Source organism: Mytilus californianus, unplaced genomic scaffold (assembly GCF_021869535.1).
Source record: "Mytilus californianus isolate M0D057914Y unplaced genomic scaffold, xbMytCali1.0.p SCAF_2, whole genome shotgun sequence".
Taxonomy (NCBI): Eukaryota; Metazoa; Mollusca; class Bivalvia; order Mytilida; family Mytilidae; genus Mytilus; species Mytilus californianus.
Genome location: NW_026262668.1, coordinates 34,223,133 through 34,240,688, shown reverse-complemented (window position 1 = coordinate 34,240,688; position 17,556 = coordinate 34,223,133). Strand labels below are relative to the sequence as shown.

Sequence of the window (17,556 nt, the reverse complement as noted above, 5' to 3'; positions counted from 1 at the left end):
ACGTTTAGTTTTTTTCAAAATTATATATTTTTATAATATTATACATGATACCAGAAGTCCATTACTAGACGAAGTGTGCAAGCTGTACTATATAGTAAGGCAGATTCCATATAAGAAATTGAAATGTCTGTCAAAATGAATAAATAAATAAAAATAATAATTACTGTTATTTTAAAGATAATCTGTGAATGTTTTGAGGAATAATGATGTTAGAAGAAATTATAAAAATAATTTTTGGATATGATTGTTTCCGTTTAAAGTAGAAATGATTAAAACAAGTTGAAAAAATGCAAAAATTTTGACAGAATTAACTCCCATTTTTTTACACAATGTTTATGTGTTGCAATGCTTTATGTTGACACTTGTATACTGGTATTTACTAGTGTAGTCTGGTTATTCAAACATCCCTGTTCCCAAATTTGTTACTTTTTTTAGTCAAAAACATCTGTGATATATATTTTTTTTCACTTTCAAATATCTTGCTTTATAGCTCAGTGTCTGTCAATAAATCTTATGTCAAGAACATCGCTGTAAAAACTTTCAAAATCATTGTAGGTTCCAATATATGCCAGTTAAAACTGTAAGTCATGCTGTGCATAAGAAAAAACACATGTTGATTCTTTCATTTAACTTTATTCAAGCAATAGTTTTAACTTATATGTTTCCTACATAAGATCTGTCAAACTTGTTTTCTTATGTCTGAAACATTTGAATGTGCTAACAGTTAAAGTTCTTTGACCTGTAGTGAAATCTTGTTAGATGTTAGGCTGCAGTATTTTCCAGGAGTTTTAAAAATGACTTTCAACTGGGATTGGATTTCCAATGTCAGTCAAAAAAAAACAAATATATATTGTCTGTCAAAATATCTTATGTATGAAAAATCTTATGTCAGAATCAAGTCTGTCAAAATCTTATGTCAGAAACTCAATTTGTTTGTCAAATCTTATGTCAGAAATAATAAAGTCTGTCAAATCTTATGTCAGAAAAAATAAAGTCTGTCAAATCTTATGTCAGAAATAATAAAGTCTGTCAAATCTTATGTCAGAAAAAATAAAGTCTGTAAAATCTTATGTCAGAAACAATAAAGTCTGTCAAATCCTTATGTCTGAAACAATAAAGTCTGTCAAATCTTATGTCAGATACATAATATTTAAGGCTTTGTTTATTTAAAAAGGATGATGCTCATAATTTTTTTTTTGGTCAAATTGTCTTTATCTTTATTAGTAAAGCATGTATTCAAAAACAGAAGTTCATTGCTTATGATTTTTTCCTAACGTGCTTACGGGAGTTGTTTCACTTTCTTATATGGAATCTGCCGTAAGGCGATCACGATGTCCCCATTATCAGTGGAAAGCCCCATAGGTGGTCCTCCCAAATCTCGTTTGATAACTATGGAATCATGGGTACAAATATTATCATCACACAGATAGCTGTTAATTAGTCTCCTTGAATGTATGATTAATTATCAGTTTGTTGTAAATGAAGTGAGCCGACTTAGTGCGGTGGTTTCTTATTGCCAGTTATTAACTTCATTTTAATTCAACATTTAGAAAATGATATAAAATTTTATAAACGAATACATTGGTACCATTTTTCATCGCGCAAAGGCAAATGAGAACAACAAAATCTGCCGTGTCGGACTGAAAATGTATCGTCTATTTAAAAGATATAGTTGTTTTTGTCAAAATATAGTCATAATTGCCTCTTTTGTTGTGTTGACGAATTATGTCTCGGTTACTTAATTACGGCATCAAGGAAGCTATATACGTTGATGAATAAGCAAAAGACGGGGTTTTTTCTTCGCTTCTACCGAAATACATTTGTCAAAAATATCCGACAATTTGATGCTTCAGATGACTTCGAATTCCAAAAGTCTCTTGTTTTTTAGCTATTTTGAATTAAGAGACATACTCTTCTCCTGTCTGTCAGTCATTACGTTCGCCATCATAAGATGTATACGTGAGTCAGTGTTGCAACGTGTAATAGTCCTTTTTTTGTTTCATACTCACAAGATTGAAGACATCTGTAGATCATGCGGATTAAAGTTTTGATTTATCGTGTGTTGCTAGCTTTACGTTCAGAGGCAAATATATCATGCATATCCCATCAAAGAGTTGTCGCAAGTGTTATATTTAACATCAGAGATCGTAACATTCATCCTGAATACGCGAGGTACTGGATTTAAAGTCCCTAATCCGACCTGACGCGGCTGCTATTAATGTATACATCCCACACTTGTAAGAAAGGGTTTTACTGTTCGAACCGGACAATTCCAGGGATTTTGATTTAGTATTTGAACACATTAAACTAGAGGTTTTTGAAGTAAGACTTCGTCATATTTCTGTATGAAGTATACTTACATAAAGATATATACTTACATAAAGAATATATATTTATTACTCATTTGTTTACAAAGATCGTGATCGCAACTTGTCCTACAATTTTAACCTATAAAATTTATACGTCGAACCAAGGAGGTTATATGACCTCCTTGGTCGAACGCACGTGTGGTGAACGGCATTTTTACATGTATTTTAACGGATAAATGTAACAATATCTGACTGAAATGATAACCTTTGTTCGTCCACACCATCATCCGAGGTAGTATTACCGTCAAGATCTCAGTTTCGCAAGATCGATGATACTCGAAATTGAAGAAAGGTTATACAATTAAATTTCCCCTCTTTTTTTCAAAATTGAGGGTACAATTTGTTAATTTTGCTAAAATGGTTATATCTGCAGAATTCCCGTGTAACTTTTAAAAAAACTTATTTCTTGAAATTTGTAATTCGTAACATATATTCTTAAAATAAATATAATAGAATGTTTATTCCTATTAAACTCATTCCTAACCAATGTTACTTGAACTGTATATGGATACACAATTCTCCGACCTAATTTTCCTTGCCAACTTTTTAATGGCAATTTTTTTCACAATTAACTCTAAAACCAAATGTTTATTGAGTCTATTTGTATTAAGAAGTGAGCTTTTTTTAATCCGTCTGACAATTTTTCTACGGTTATAATTGTAGTTTTTAAATTGATAAATTATACAAACATATTTATCATTTAATATTAAAACCATCATAATGACTCATGACACTGATATAATATGCTAGGATGTGCTATTCATTAACACGTCGACGATCAAACATTATTTTCAACAGTGTGCTAATCAAGTTATAGGGTGTTTTGCATAAATTATCTCTACTACTCAGAATGCATAGCAAAAAAATTGGCCATTGATTTTTGTTACTATTAATAGCAATCTCGCTCAAATCCCGTTTCAATCACAGTTGGAAGTACGGGGACAACGTGATTGCCTTACTACATAGCGGGTTGCACTTCGTCTAGTAATGGACTTCTGATGATACATACACGAAAAACACATGACTTCATTATGTTTGTGCTATAAACACAATGTAGAACGCATACCAGTAGACTGGCATAAAACATCTATACGAGCCTCTGGGCTTAAATTAGAAATTAAAAGAAAATTTTAAAAACTCAGTTATCGACCTTTCATCTCAAATTCCAGAGTTTTGCTCCATGTTTGGAATCTACGACAAGGTGAATCATACAGTTTCGATATTTCTCTAAACATTCATGCTTGATGAAATTAAACGTGGAGGTAAATTGGTCCATTAAGGTTGAGAGCCACCCTTACGTGCATGTCGCTGCACTATTTGTATATTTTTCACCTTTTTATAATTCGTTATGCTAATTGAAGAACCTTTGTGAGCAGGCTCATATATCCCACGCCACACACTGTTACTGAGCAAACGAAATCTTACCAGATTCCTGAGTTCAAAGACTCATAACTCCTACAACGACGGACGGACGGGACACAATCATTATACCCTAGGAACTTTTTTTCGTGGGATATAATTATCGTGCTTGATGCAATTATTCATCATATTTATATTTTCTATTACAATTCTATACAAGAATGTACTTTTATTTGGGCAGTGCACAAACTTATATTTTTCATTCTATCACAAACAAGTTTTTTTTATAAAAACACCACCTATTTTTGTGCTATTGCCAAATTAAATTATCCGTGCTTTGGTCCATATAGTACAGCATAATTTGGTATTGAAGACAGACCCGTGGAAGTCTCTATTAAAATCATTCAAAACAATTAGACAAAAAAGTAGGGGCAATGTATATTTATGAAATAACACTTGAATGTTAACCTCTAGATGTCTTTTTTGTTTTATTGTGTTCGGTTGATGTCTCTTTGACGCATACCTAACTTCTCATTTTATAATAGTGTCACGTGACAGTAGCATTATTTTATTTTTAATTTGCAGGCTCCTGATCTTTCTGCTTATTGTATTGCGAAAGCTGCTTTGGATATGTTCACACGTTTGTTAGCCTTAGGTATGCGTTACATTATTTATTCTCCCACTGCAGGTTTTATAAAGATTAGAAGATGTGGTATAATTGCCAATGAGACAACTCTCCACCAGAGACCAAATGATATAGACGTTAACAACTATAGGTCACCGTATGGCTTTCAACAACGAACAAAACCCATACCGCATAGACAGCTATAAAAGGCCCCGAAATGACAAATGTAAAACAATTCAAACGAGAAAACTAACGGCCTGATTTATTTAAAAAACAATGAACGAAATACAAATATGATATACAGCAACAAACGGCAACCACTGAATAATAGGCTCCTGACTTGGGACAGGCACATACAGAATGTGGCGGGGTTAATCATGTTAGCGGGCGCCCAACCCTCCCCTAACCTGGGACAGTGGTGTAACAGTACAACATATGAACAAACTGTAAAAATCAGTTGAAAAGGACTTAATCATCAGATTGATATAAAGCAGAAAAACAAGTAACAGAAACACAGACCGGACGTTGCATGGGTATTTATACATCCCAACAACAACAAAAAAAGACACTAAGTACAGATATGAGAGCACTTGCAGTTACAGCTATAGTGCAAAGCCAATAACAACTGATAAATTTAAGACTAAATGAAATGAAACCATGTTTAAATGTACATATCATATCAGCACTTTAATTGATTGTGCTCGGCATCTCTATCTGGACAATTCAACATGAAAAAGCACAACTTGTAAATTTTGTTTTAAAGCAAGATCCTGTTGTCAAATAAACACAGTGTAATATCCCTCGAATTACATCATATTCGATTCCCTTAATTGCATATGTGAAACTGAGGTTCAAACTTCCTCAGGCAAAGTTGACCTTATATGAATTTGTTTATTATGTTTAGGTCCCTTTTGATCATATACCTCTTCACGTGTTCCGCTACTTATACATCCTTGGCTTTCAAATATTTGGCATTGAGTGTTCCTGATGAAGGCAAATCCAGAAAAATTATAAAGTGTTATTTCATTTATAAATAGAAAGTTCTTGATATCTCCCTGTTCGTAATGCTATACGTTACCTAAACATTACAGTTCTAATTCAAGCAATTATCTGTAAGAAGAAAGACAACTAGGTTTGCCTTGCGTAAAACTTGTATTTTATGACCAACGTATCGGCTACGTATGATTTACATATATATTGCAATGTTGCTGTTGTCTTTAACTCTATTAATAAAGACGTCCAGACTATCGATATTAGTTATAATACTTTACTTATAAATCAGATCTATGGGTTTTATTTATAATTTTTTGGTAAACGGCGCAGGAGATAATTCAATTATAATCATGTTGCGTCCCCATTTACAAATGTATTAATGGGTTTGATAAATTCGATACTTACATTGAGTATAAATTGTACAAGTTATGACGACAAAAGCCCTGACATCTATAATAATAAGGGCATATTAAAGCGCGTTATAACTTTTTTTATATTATCTTTGTCTTAATGATCCAATTACTTAAACATTTCAAACGAAAACCTTCTTTAATGTAAAAATGTATTTACAGAACTGGCTCCCCAGAAAGTACGGGTTAACGCAGTCAAGTAAGTATTATATTTCTATCAATCTGACTATTTAACAATTTGAAAATAGAACATGGCATAGTATGAAATGCACAATTATGTATTCTTTATGTACCACAAGAAAGACAGAAATCAGTCCGCTGGTCATAAGGGGGACAAAAGACGAAAATTCAAACAACCGACATCCAAATACTATACAACAGTTTTTCAAACCTCACCAAAAATAGGTGTATTGTCCAGGGAGAGTTAAAAATTAAAGAAAGAATCTCTCACGACCTCATTCACCGTTTTATAATGGTCGCACAGAGTTCCATAAAACAAATACTTACGAACGCATTTTTACCATAGCATGGACTATTGTAGTACTATTTTTTTTTGTGATTTCATGTGAATCATTTTACCGATTATTGCATGCACATGCATCTTGATAACATGGTACTAATAAATCGTGAGTATTCGAATTTAAAAGAAAACACTTGATTATTAAATGTTATTGTATGGCCAATATGAAATTAAGCTGTGTCAAAACGGTTCCTTTTTATGTAATTTCTATAAATCATTTATTTTTGCAGTCCGGGATTTATTATGACATCATTCGCAGATAATGCTGGATGGACAAACGATATGAAAGAAATGGTAAGTAAACAAAAACAAAAACTCAACTGAAATACAAGGCCGCTTATAATTTTGTATGCCAGACGCGCGTTTCGTCTACTTAAAACTCAAGTGCATGAAAAAATCAGTGACGCCCGAACAAAAATAAATCAAATAAAGTACGAAATTGAAGAGCGTTGGGGATCCCATATTCCGAAAGATTATTCCAAATACAGCTCACGTTATCTTTTCCTCTGGTAGATAATCCTAAGAATTTCGAAAAATTAAAAGACATGTAAACAGTTCATTTACAAATTAAAACAACTGTTTTACTATGATCAATGTAATTCGTCGTAAACCAGGTATACATAATTATATATATATATGACTGACACCCGATAGATTTTTCTAATTACGAGTAGAATTACCTTTAAAAAGAAGATGTGGTATGATTGCCAATGAGACAACTCTCCACAAGAGACCAAATGACACAGAAATTAACAAATATAATAGGTCACCGTACGGCCTTCAACAATGAGCAAAACCTATACCGCATAGTCAGCTATAAAAGGCCCCGAAAAGTCATATGTAAAACAATTCAAACGAGAAAACTAACGGCTTAATTAATGTACAAAAAATGAACGAAAAACAAAATATGAGGCACAGAAACAAAGACAACCGTTGAATTACAGGCTCCTGACTTGGGACAGGCACATACAGAATGTTTATAATGGGGATTCATTGGACATCTATTATACACGAGCAATATCGACCAAACAACAAATTGTTTAATAGTTTTGCACAGTAAACACTCAATTGGTTGCTGGTCAACATTTTAAAAGCAATTGAACTATAAATATTCAGATGAAATAAATAACATTTACGGTACATATTTAACTTCATAAGATGCGCATCTCGACATTTAATGTCTCTTCATGGACGCTCGAGACAAAATATGTTCAAGTCCTTAACCTACTGTAAACATTGAAGAGATGATAAAACCAAAAAGGGACAAAAAGTAAAGCCAAACAAGGACATAGAACCAGAGCTACGCATGAGTGAGATACATTCCTTAAAATTAAAATTATTTTCAAATTTTAATTAAACAGTATCCGTATTTTCATGGTTACTTGATTACTGTAATATCACCTCTTAAAACGGGTCAGCACCTTTGTAAAATCACTTAGATAATGGACTGCTAGTCCGGTACAAAGTCCGAAACTCTGGTAACGTCCACCTTGCTACCGGCTGAGTTGACTTTAGGTTTAGCGAAGCAACGTCACCCCTGTTTTCGGAGTTTGAGTCCGATAGTCCTTGAGAGCATCTTCAGCTCAGAAGTCAGTGATTTGGTACGCACATAGTTTTCGTTTAACTTTCTTTTATCCCCCATTGACAAATTTAGGAAACTGATAAAGTTGACCTTTTGTGGCGCTAGCTATTCTTATATCCTTTTGGTCATATAGCTATTTAAGCATTAAGCATTCTTAGCTTTTCATGTTTGGGGTTTTAGCGTTCCTCGTGAAGGTAAATCCGCTGTGAACGCACCAAATAAGTAAAGTTTCATTTTCTTTTTCAATCTTATTAATGTTTTTACTTACTGTTAAGTGAATTGATTAGTTTCATTGGTTAGCTTTTAAAATATTTTTCTTTTTAGTATCTCGAGCGGTTGAAAGTGCTACAACCTCTTGGTGGTGCGGGCAAACCGGAAGACGTCGCCAAGGCAATACGATTTCTGGCATCTGATGAAGCATCATTTACTACCGGACATTTGCTATTTGTCGATTCTGGACTACATGGTGCAATTCCATCATAACATTTAATTTTATTTATTAAAAGCATTCACAATTTATTGAATAGAATGTTACTCCTTAACAACATTTATGAAAACAGACTTATGGTCAAAGTAACATTATTAGTCTTTTTTTAAATAATAAAACAAATATATAAAGATTAGCATCTGTCGTCTTCTCATCCAATGATCCCGTGAATTGATTGGGTTGAAGTCGGTGACAGAAGCACTAGGCATGTGTACACTCATAATGCAATTCAGTGTGGCAATCTCCGTACAGCGCTCGTTTCCATTCCGTATACTCAGTACACTACGCGTACACTACAGGGAAAACGGTAGTATTCATTCTTCCATAGGCGACAATACTAACATTTTCTAAATATACCACTTTTATAATGAAAACCTGGACAAAACAGTTATGTGTGGTATTAGTACTTTATTATTCTGTTTTAGAAATTGAAGTCAAATAGTATCATGACCATTTTCCAACGGAGCTTGTTTATGGTATCCATGCATGCCCAACGTCATTTTACACAAAATTTATGAAAGTTTGGAAGTCTTTTCGAATAATTCTAAAGAAAACATTTAAATGGGTTTCAAAATTTATATTGTAAATATACACACTGCAATTATTCATAAATAAATAAAAAAATATATTGTAGCCTTACATCCAATCACAGCGCTCCTTGATAAGACATGATGAACTACCTTTATCCTGCAATTGGGTGTCTTATCATACATTAACAGCCCAAAAGATATCGCTAGCCTGTATTTGCAAACTATACAGATATTGCTTTTTAAAAAGCTCCGCCCACTGCCGGAATAATTTTGTAATCCTACTGTTAAAAATGCAATTCATGTTTTTGACCATACAATAAAGCATTTGGGGATATTTTAATCCCTTTACTGCACGTTTAAAAAAGAAACCATATCGGTGGATACAATTTACTCTAGGATATTTTGTGAAAAACTACATATTAAATTCTGCAAGTATATTTTAGGTGTTCATAGAAAAAGTACAAATTTTGTAGTTTTGTCTGAATTAGGCCGTTTTCCACTGCATTATGACATAGTCAAACATGTTTTAGGATATTGGCATCGTTTAGAAAATATTGATTCCTCATTTACCTTGTTAAAGGCTGCATGATTGTTCTAGAAAGCTATTTGAAACAAATAAGCCTGCTTGGTATGGATCAATTAATTTTTTAAAGGAAAAAAATGACGGGTATAGAAAACCATATACCGGCAAATATTCAACATTTAAATTACACTGTGGTCAGATTGTTAAGGGATACCAAAGGATTGTGGAAAAAACAGCTAGATATATATAAAGATGGTAAACTACAAACTTATGTAACAATCAAGTGTAGTTTTGGTTTTGAAAATTATTTGTCAATAATGCAACTTTTTGAGCAAAGGAAATGTATTACTATATTAAGAATATCTGCTCACAAATTGCAAATTGAATCTGGCAGATACCAGGGTACTCTACGACAAAACCGAATTTGTCTCAGGCGCACCTCAGGTGAGGTTGAAGATGAAGTTCTTTTTTTAATTAAATGTGACACCTATTTATTAAAGAGAGGAATTGATGCAAAGTATATTAAAATCGTGTCCAAACTTCCAATATTTACATACTAACAACAAATTAATTTGGATAATGAATAATGAAGATCCCAGTGTACTATTTGCATTTTATAAATATACAAAAGATACTAATTATTACAGGAACACATAATCTGCAATAAATAATTTCAATTTAACTCTTTAATATATACTCTGTTAAGCCTGCACTGATCATAAGAAGATTTTTATATTCTGTAGCACCGTCCCTTGATGATCGTTGCTGGCTAGACACAGAATCTATATTAATCTTAAAATTATATTTTTAAAATATTTTTTTTTCAAAAATTTAGGAGTTTGACTCATCTGCATTAAGGACAAGGAGGGATTTCCCTTTAAGCATCGACTCTTGGTGCTTACTGCAGATTATTCATAATATCCGTTATTCAATGTTATTTGCAGTATACCTCATAGTTTAATGTGTGGGTTTTATATACAGATTTCTCCGCACAAACTACTTAAGCCTCCTGTCTATTTAATAGTCAAAATACACTTACTTACCTGGTGCACTTGAGTTAATGTCAACATAATATTAATTGAATTATAATAAATTGTTATTATTTTGTTGTGTGTGTTTCTCTTTGTTTTGTTTTTTATTACACATTTTACACATCTATTGTCTAGATTGCATTGCAGATGTTATTGTTTAGAATGATATTATTTACTAGTATGCTGTATGCCCTCCTGGGGCCCTAATTTGGTGAATATTCTATTTTACTTTTGTGTATTGCTGTTGTTGTGTGAAGTTTCGTGGCCTCGTAATGTGTATTGCAGTCGCATTCCAATGACGTAAAGCTTGACCTTATGAGAACCATAGATTAATTTACGTTCACTTCTGTTTGTTTTCAAGCATTTATTTAGAGCAATATGAAATAAAAATGAAAATATTTTGTCTTCCATTCTTTAAATTTTATATTTTATATGTCATAAATGCATTATTGTCGTCTGCTTCAATTTCGCATTGGAAAATACACCTTATCGCTATTTGTCCGCCATTACTGGATATCACACAGGTTCCCGTAAAATTTTGACGTCATAATACAAAATATCTGACGCCACAATGGAAAAGTGATTGTTGTTGACGTCAAAAGTTCAAGCGGCCGGGTCAGCCGGGAATAGCGATAAGGTGTATGGACGAGGTTCCAAAGTTTCGCCTCGAGGGTCTATGGTCCGATTTGGACAATATGAATCAAATTGAGGGTGATATATATGATGATGAGTTATCTGAGGCTTTGCTCCATAAAATACAACCTTTTAATGGCACATAATTGTCAGATCACTTAGTAAACACAGAAATTTCTGCACTCACAACGGGTTACACTAAAGACCTGAAAGTGGACCTGAAAAGACCTGAATAGACCTGAAGATATACGACTCAAATTATTCAAACTGCAATAACTTTTTTATTATTCAATGGAATTTCCTCAAGTTAGAATTTTATTAAATGTCAATATCCATATTTCATTAAAAATTAAATTTTTTAAATAAAAAACAATTTTTTGATGCCAAAAGTTGGACCTGAACGGGGAAATGAAAAGACCTGAACGGACCTGAAAATCTATGGTCGGACTTATTCTAACTTCAATAACGTTTTTAATATTCGATGGATATTTTTCAACCTTAGATTTTATGAAACTAAAAGTTCAATATAATGATAATATTAAAAAAATATATATGAAAAATATCGTTGGGGTGTCAAAACTCGGACCTGAACGGATAATTAAATAACCTGAATTGACTTGAAAATCTGTGGTCAGATTTATTCAAGTTCTTTAACTGTTTTCAATCAATCTCCTTGAAATATGAATTTTGTTATAGGAAAAGTATAATATATCATTGAAATGATAAAAAATTTTATCGAAAAAATAATGGTTGAGTTACAAAAATCGGACCTTGTCGGGGAAATAAAAGGCCTGAAAGGACAAGACCTGAATTGATCATACGGGTAGATGTATTCAAACTGATACAACATTATTTTTCTATTTGTTTTTATTTTAAATAAAATTATATTGAAAAGAACGAATGACTTTATATTTATACAGGAACATATTCGAATACCAAATACCTTGTTGATGATGAAACCTGGACCTTAAGAGAAAAAAAGAAGATTGCCCGTTGAAATTATTCAAACTAATTCAACTTGCTTAAACTGTATTAATATAAACATGTCTTAAACTGTTTTATGTATATGTAAGAGAATGATAATCCCTTTCTTCATGAATAAGTACGAGCGTTAGCGAGTACTTATCATGAAGTAAGGGATTATCATTCTCTTACAAACTTAGAATATTGTAAAGTGCTCAAGGCTCAAATGATCTATTCAAGAATTAGTTTCATTGTCAGTGCAATGTTTATAACTGATGCATGACTTCCTTTTCGGCATGTCATTTATTGATTAGTTTTAGTGATGTAAGGACTTTCTTATCATATGGGAAATTTTTTTTTTTAAATGCGTTATAGATATTAGGTGACACAACAGTAGAAAGAAAAGGTAGGAATTGTATGTTTCCTGATTGTGAGTATGAATGTAAATCATGTAATATTTTAGTGAGGAATTATCCTTTTTTTTATTTACAGTTTAAATCAATTAATACATTTGAGTTACAACTAAATTTTATTTCACAGCCAATAATTTGGTCCGGCTTTTTACATCAAATACTGTTTCATTATGTCAGGGAAAAGTTCAAAAATAAAGTTTTTAATATGTTCAAAATTAAATTCCTGTTTTTGTTTTATCGGAATACATGTATTGGAAATAACTATTCTCCCCAACCGCTGATCAAGTAATCAAAGTTTTGGAAAGCTAAAGATTTAGGTTATTTTTTATCTGAAAGATTTTTATCTTTTTTTTTTGCATTTCTTTGGTATTGTTTAATTTTATAGTAATTTGAAATTATTAATATTTTCATAATAACATTCACGGTACCAATTTTACTGCACCAGTAAACTTCAAATTATTTTGAGATTTTTGTTTGTTTCACAACTCAACTTTTAGTCAGTTTCAATCACTGTGTGATAAATCCTTTCAATCTGATAAATGTGCTTCGGGGCAGTTGTAACTCATTTATAGAAACTCTTTGTTTTGAACTGTAAATAGACCCAAATAATAGGATAATCCCTTACTAAGAACATGATTTACATTCATTCTTCACAATTAAGAGGCATCCAATCCTACAATTTCATTGGTCGAGAGTACTTTGCTATATTCTAATTATACATTGAAAATAATAGTATTGTTTGCCAATAAACCATATGTAATTTAAAGACGCGCGCGTGTTCGTCGATTGGAATGTTTTAATTACATGAACGTGTGCCGGTTGTAATTCACACCTTTTATTGATATTAGGTGATAAATGGATCACAAGTCTAAATAAACATTTCATTTTAATCTTTTAATTGGATTATCACTGAATCTTGTTACACGAACTAAATATTGCTCGGTCACAAATTTAACTATAAATTTTACAAATAAAATATATAAGCATATATCAAATAATTAGCGAATTCAGATCAACGCTCTAACTTTTTATAAATAGTCAATTTTGAATAGTTTTTAGTCAGAATAAAAATATATTCAACAAAGTGCTTACAACTTAGTTACCAACGTTATTATATCAGAATGTCTCTTGCATTGCCATTACCTTTACTAGCTGAACACACCAGACTAACACCATACCGAGACGCTTTGCAGACACAAGACAGAGACGCTTTTCAGACACAAGTCCGAAAGACACAAGGAAGAGTTACGTTTAGCAAATGAACCCATCAAACTTGTGCAGGAGTTAGTAGTGATTGGTTTTGTGATGAACATAGATAGTGTATTTAACTACATGTATATACATATTTTTAAATTAGAGCAAGAGTACATATATATGTGATTAAAGTAGACTGTGAATAATATCGCATTTTAATGTTTTATAGTATTGTGTACTGTATATAATTATATATATATTTTTTTACAGTATTTTGTTATGTAAATATATTTTCTTAATTATATATATTATATATTAGGATATTGAAAATTTTACAGTATGTAAACACATTTTTCTAACGCCAGATTTTTTTTATTCAATATTAACACTTTTACAGTATGTTGACTCACTAAGTTTTTTTTATGAACAAAAGTCTTTTTTTAAAGTATTTTTACGAGGAATCTTGATGAAATTAAAGGATTAAACTTTTTAGATTTGTATTATCATTTGTTTCAATTAGTGTTTTCATTGTAATGTATAATGTGTTTTAATTGTGTATAATTATGTAATAATGTGTAACTGATAACAACGATAATGCAAGCTCATTTTATGCATATTAAAATTAATTTTTTTTATCACAAGTTACTTTTGACTCTTCTTGAATGAAAATGCAAATGTTTTATAAGCTATGTTGAATTAACTATATATATCCAGGTTCATTCAGGACTTTTCATGTTTCATTCAGCACGTCCGAGTTTTGTCACAAACATACAATACTGATGAATATAAAATATGTGGTATGATTGCCAATGAGACTACTCTCACAAGCAACCAAATGACATAGAAGTTAACAACTATAGGTCACCATAAGACCTTCAACAATGAGCTACATAGTACAACCACTGAAGTACTATGTAATATTAGCGGAATTTTAGGCTCATTCAGATTTTTAATTTTCCATTCAGGTCCGAGTTTTGACACCCCAACGATATTTTTCGTATATTTTTTTTTAATATTATCATTAAATTGAACTTTTAGTTTCACAAAATCTAAAGTTGAACGATATCAATCGAATATTAAAAACGTTATTGAAGTTAGAATAAGTCGGACCATAGATTTTCAGGTCCGTTCAGGTCTTTTCATTTCCCCGTTCAGGTCCAACTTTTGGCATCAAAACATTGTTTTTAATTTAAAAAAAATAATTTTTAATAAAATATGGATATTAACATTTAATAAAATTCTAACTTGAGGAAATTCCATTGAATAATAAAAAAGTTATTGCAATTTGAATAATTTGAGTCGTATATCTTCAGGTCTATTCAGGTCTTTTCAGGTCCACTTTCAGGTCTTTAGTGTAACCCACTCACAACAGGAAATATAGCTGTAACTTTGGCATCAAACAATAAAACACAAAATTTACAAAACACAGAAACTCAGATAATCAGTGACCAAATATCAAATCCCCAAGCTAGTAACCCACACTTTAATCAGTCTTTTCTTAAAATGGATGAAAGTGATGTCAGGAATTTAATAGATGGCCAACAAAATAAAAACACCGTGAAAAAAACTGCCTGTGACATGGGTCTGGTTTCAGGTTTCCTACATTTGATTAATGAAAACAGACAACTTCACCAAATTCCAACCTCAGAATTAGATGTTGTACTGGCAAATTTCTTGTTAACGGTCAGAAAAAAGGATGGTAATGAAATGAATACGAGCCATCTTCACTGGGAGGAATGGTTGGAAGCATTGATAGAACTTTGAAATATCACAAATATGGACATACAATTATAACAGAGGACAATATGATACAACATTCAATATAACCAGGAACGCATTAAAAGCCAAAAAAACGGCTTAAAAAAGGAAGGAAAAGGAAACACACCAAAGCGTGCTGATCCATTGACTGATGATGAGATAAATCTTTTATTTGAGAAAAATAGTCTTGGCAGCTCCAACCCACAAGCATTATTGAATATAATATGGCTAACCAACTCAATTCATTTTGGGTTACGAGGAGTCACTGAGCATTAAACACTTAGATAAGCCTTAAAAAAACAAGAAATGATTGTAACAGGATGCTGTTACGAAGTCTCCCAAACGAAGCTCCCATAATTCGTAATTCCCAGGGTCGCCTGACATTGGGCAACGTCCAGTGAAAATTGGTTTGGTCCAGTAAAGTTATATGCATTAGTGATGCCTGGGGACTAACCTTGTATATCATTCAAATCATCTTGGCATGACAAACCAGAATATATATGGTTTAGGGGTGGGGATCTCGACCATTTACAAGATACTAGAACATTGGGGGTGGGGAGGAACCCCTGGGGACTGGCCCTATACGTCAATTAAATGTTCATTACATGACGAACAGGAATATATATGGTTTAGGGGTGGGGATCTCAACCATTTACAAGATATTAGAACATTGGGGGATGGGGGAACCCCTGGGGACTGACCGTATACGTCATTCAAATGTTCGAGACATGACAAATAGGAATATATATGGTTTAGGGGTGGGGATCTCAACCATTTACAAGATAATAGAACTTTCTCAAATGGCAGGGGGTCGGGATGACCCCTGGGGACTAACCCTGTATATCATTCAAACCATCTTAGCATGACAAACCAGAATATATATGGTTTAGGGGTGGGGATCTTGACCACTTACAAGATATTAGAACTTTCTTAAATGGCAGGGGGTGGGGATGACCCCTGGGGACTAACCCTGTATAACATTTGATGTGCTTTATCATGACAAACCAGAATATATATGGTTTAGGGGTGGGGATCTCGACCATTTACAAGATATTAGAACTTTCTCAAATGGCAGGGGGTCGGGATGACCCCTGGGGACTAACCCTGTATATCATTCAAACCATCTTAGCATGACAGACCAGAATATATATGGTTTAGGGGTGGTGATCTTGACCACTTACAAGATATTAGAACTTTCTTAAATGGCAGGGGGTGGGGGTGACCCCTGGGGACTAACCCTGTATTTCATTTGATGTGCTTTATCATGACAAACCAGAATATATATGGTTTAGGGGTGGGGATCTCGACCATTTACAAGATATTAGAAACTTTCTCAAATGGCAGGGGGTCCGGATGACCCCTGGGGACTAACCCTGTATATCATTCAAACCATCTTCGCATGACAAACCAGAATATATATGGTTTAGGGGTGGGGATCTTGACCACTTACAAGATATTAGAACTTTCTTAAATGGCAGGGGGTGGGGATGACCCCTGGGGACTAACCCTGTATTTCATTTGATGTGCTTTATCATGACAAACCAGAATATATATGGTTTAGGGGTGGGGATCTCGACCATTTACAAGATATTAGAACTTTCTCAAATGGCAGGGGGTCGGGATGACCCCTGGGGACTAACCCTGTATATCATTCAAACCATCTTAGCATGACAGACCAGAGTATATATGGTTTAGGGGTGGTGATCTTGACCACTTACAAGATATTAGAACTTTCTTAAATGGCAGGGGGTGGGGGTGACCCCTTGGGACTAACCCTGTATTTCATTTGATGTGTTATATCATGACAAACCAGAATATATATGGTTTAGGGGTGGGGATCTCGACCATTTACAAGATATTAGAAACTTTCTCAAATGGCAGGGGTGGGGATGACCCCTGGGGACTAACCCTGTATATCATTCAAACCATCTTAGCATGACAAACCAGAATATATATGGTTTAGGGGTGGGGATCTTGACCACTTAGAAGATATTAGAACTTTCTTAAATGGCAGGGGGTGGGGTGACCCCTGGGGACTTACCCTGTATTTCATTTGATGTGCTTTATCATGACAAACCAGAATATATATGGTTTAGGGGTGGGGATCTCGACCATTTACAAGATATTAGAACTTTCTCAAATGGCAGGGGGTCGGGATGACCCCTG

General features: G+C 33.0%; 1 protein-coding gene and 1 long non-coding RNA gene across 3 annotated transcripts in view; one reads left to right on the top strand and one right to left on the bottom strand.

Moving 5' to 3' along the window:
* Nucleotides 1-8,482, top strand: part of LOC127729759 (3-oxoacyl-[acyl-carrier-protein] reductase FabG-like) — a 35,289-nt gene extending 26,807 nt beyond the window's left edge. For both annotated transcript variants that reach the window (XM_052237633.1, XM_052237634.1), the window contains exons 6-9: nt 4,314-4,383; nt 5,919-5,955; nt 6,507-6,570; nt 8,183-8,482. In XM_052237633.1, the coding sequence (XP_052093593.1) occupies nt 4,314-4,383; nt 5,919-5,955; nt 6,507-6,570; nt 8,183-8,341 (330 nt within the window). In that variant the 3' untranslated portion in view covers nt 8,342-8,482. The remainder of the gene's footprint in view (nt 1-4,313; nt 4,384-5,918; nt 5,956-6,506; nt 6,571-8,182) is intronic.
* Nucleotides 8,483-8,733: 251 nt separating this feature from the next.
* The window catches only part of LOC127729766 (uncharacterized), a 35,127-nt gene continuing 26,304 nt past the window's right edge, over nt 8,734-17,556 (bottom strand). Inside the window, exon 5 of the long non-coding RNA XR_007994824.1 lies at nt 8,734-8,889. This is a non-coding gene — a long non-coding RNA (uncharacterized LOC127729766). The remainder of the gene's footprint in view (nt 8,890-17,556) is intronic.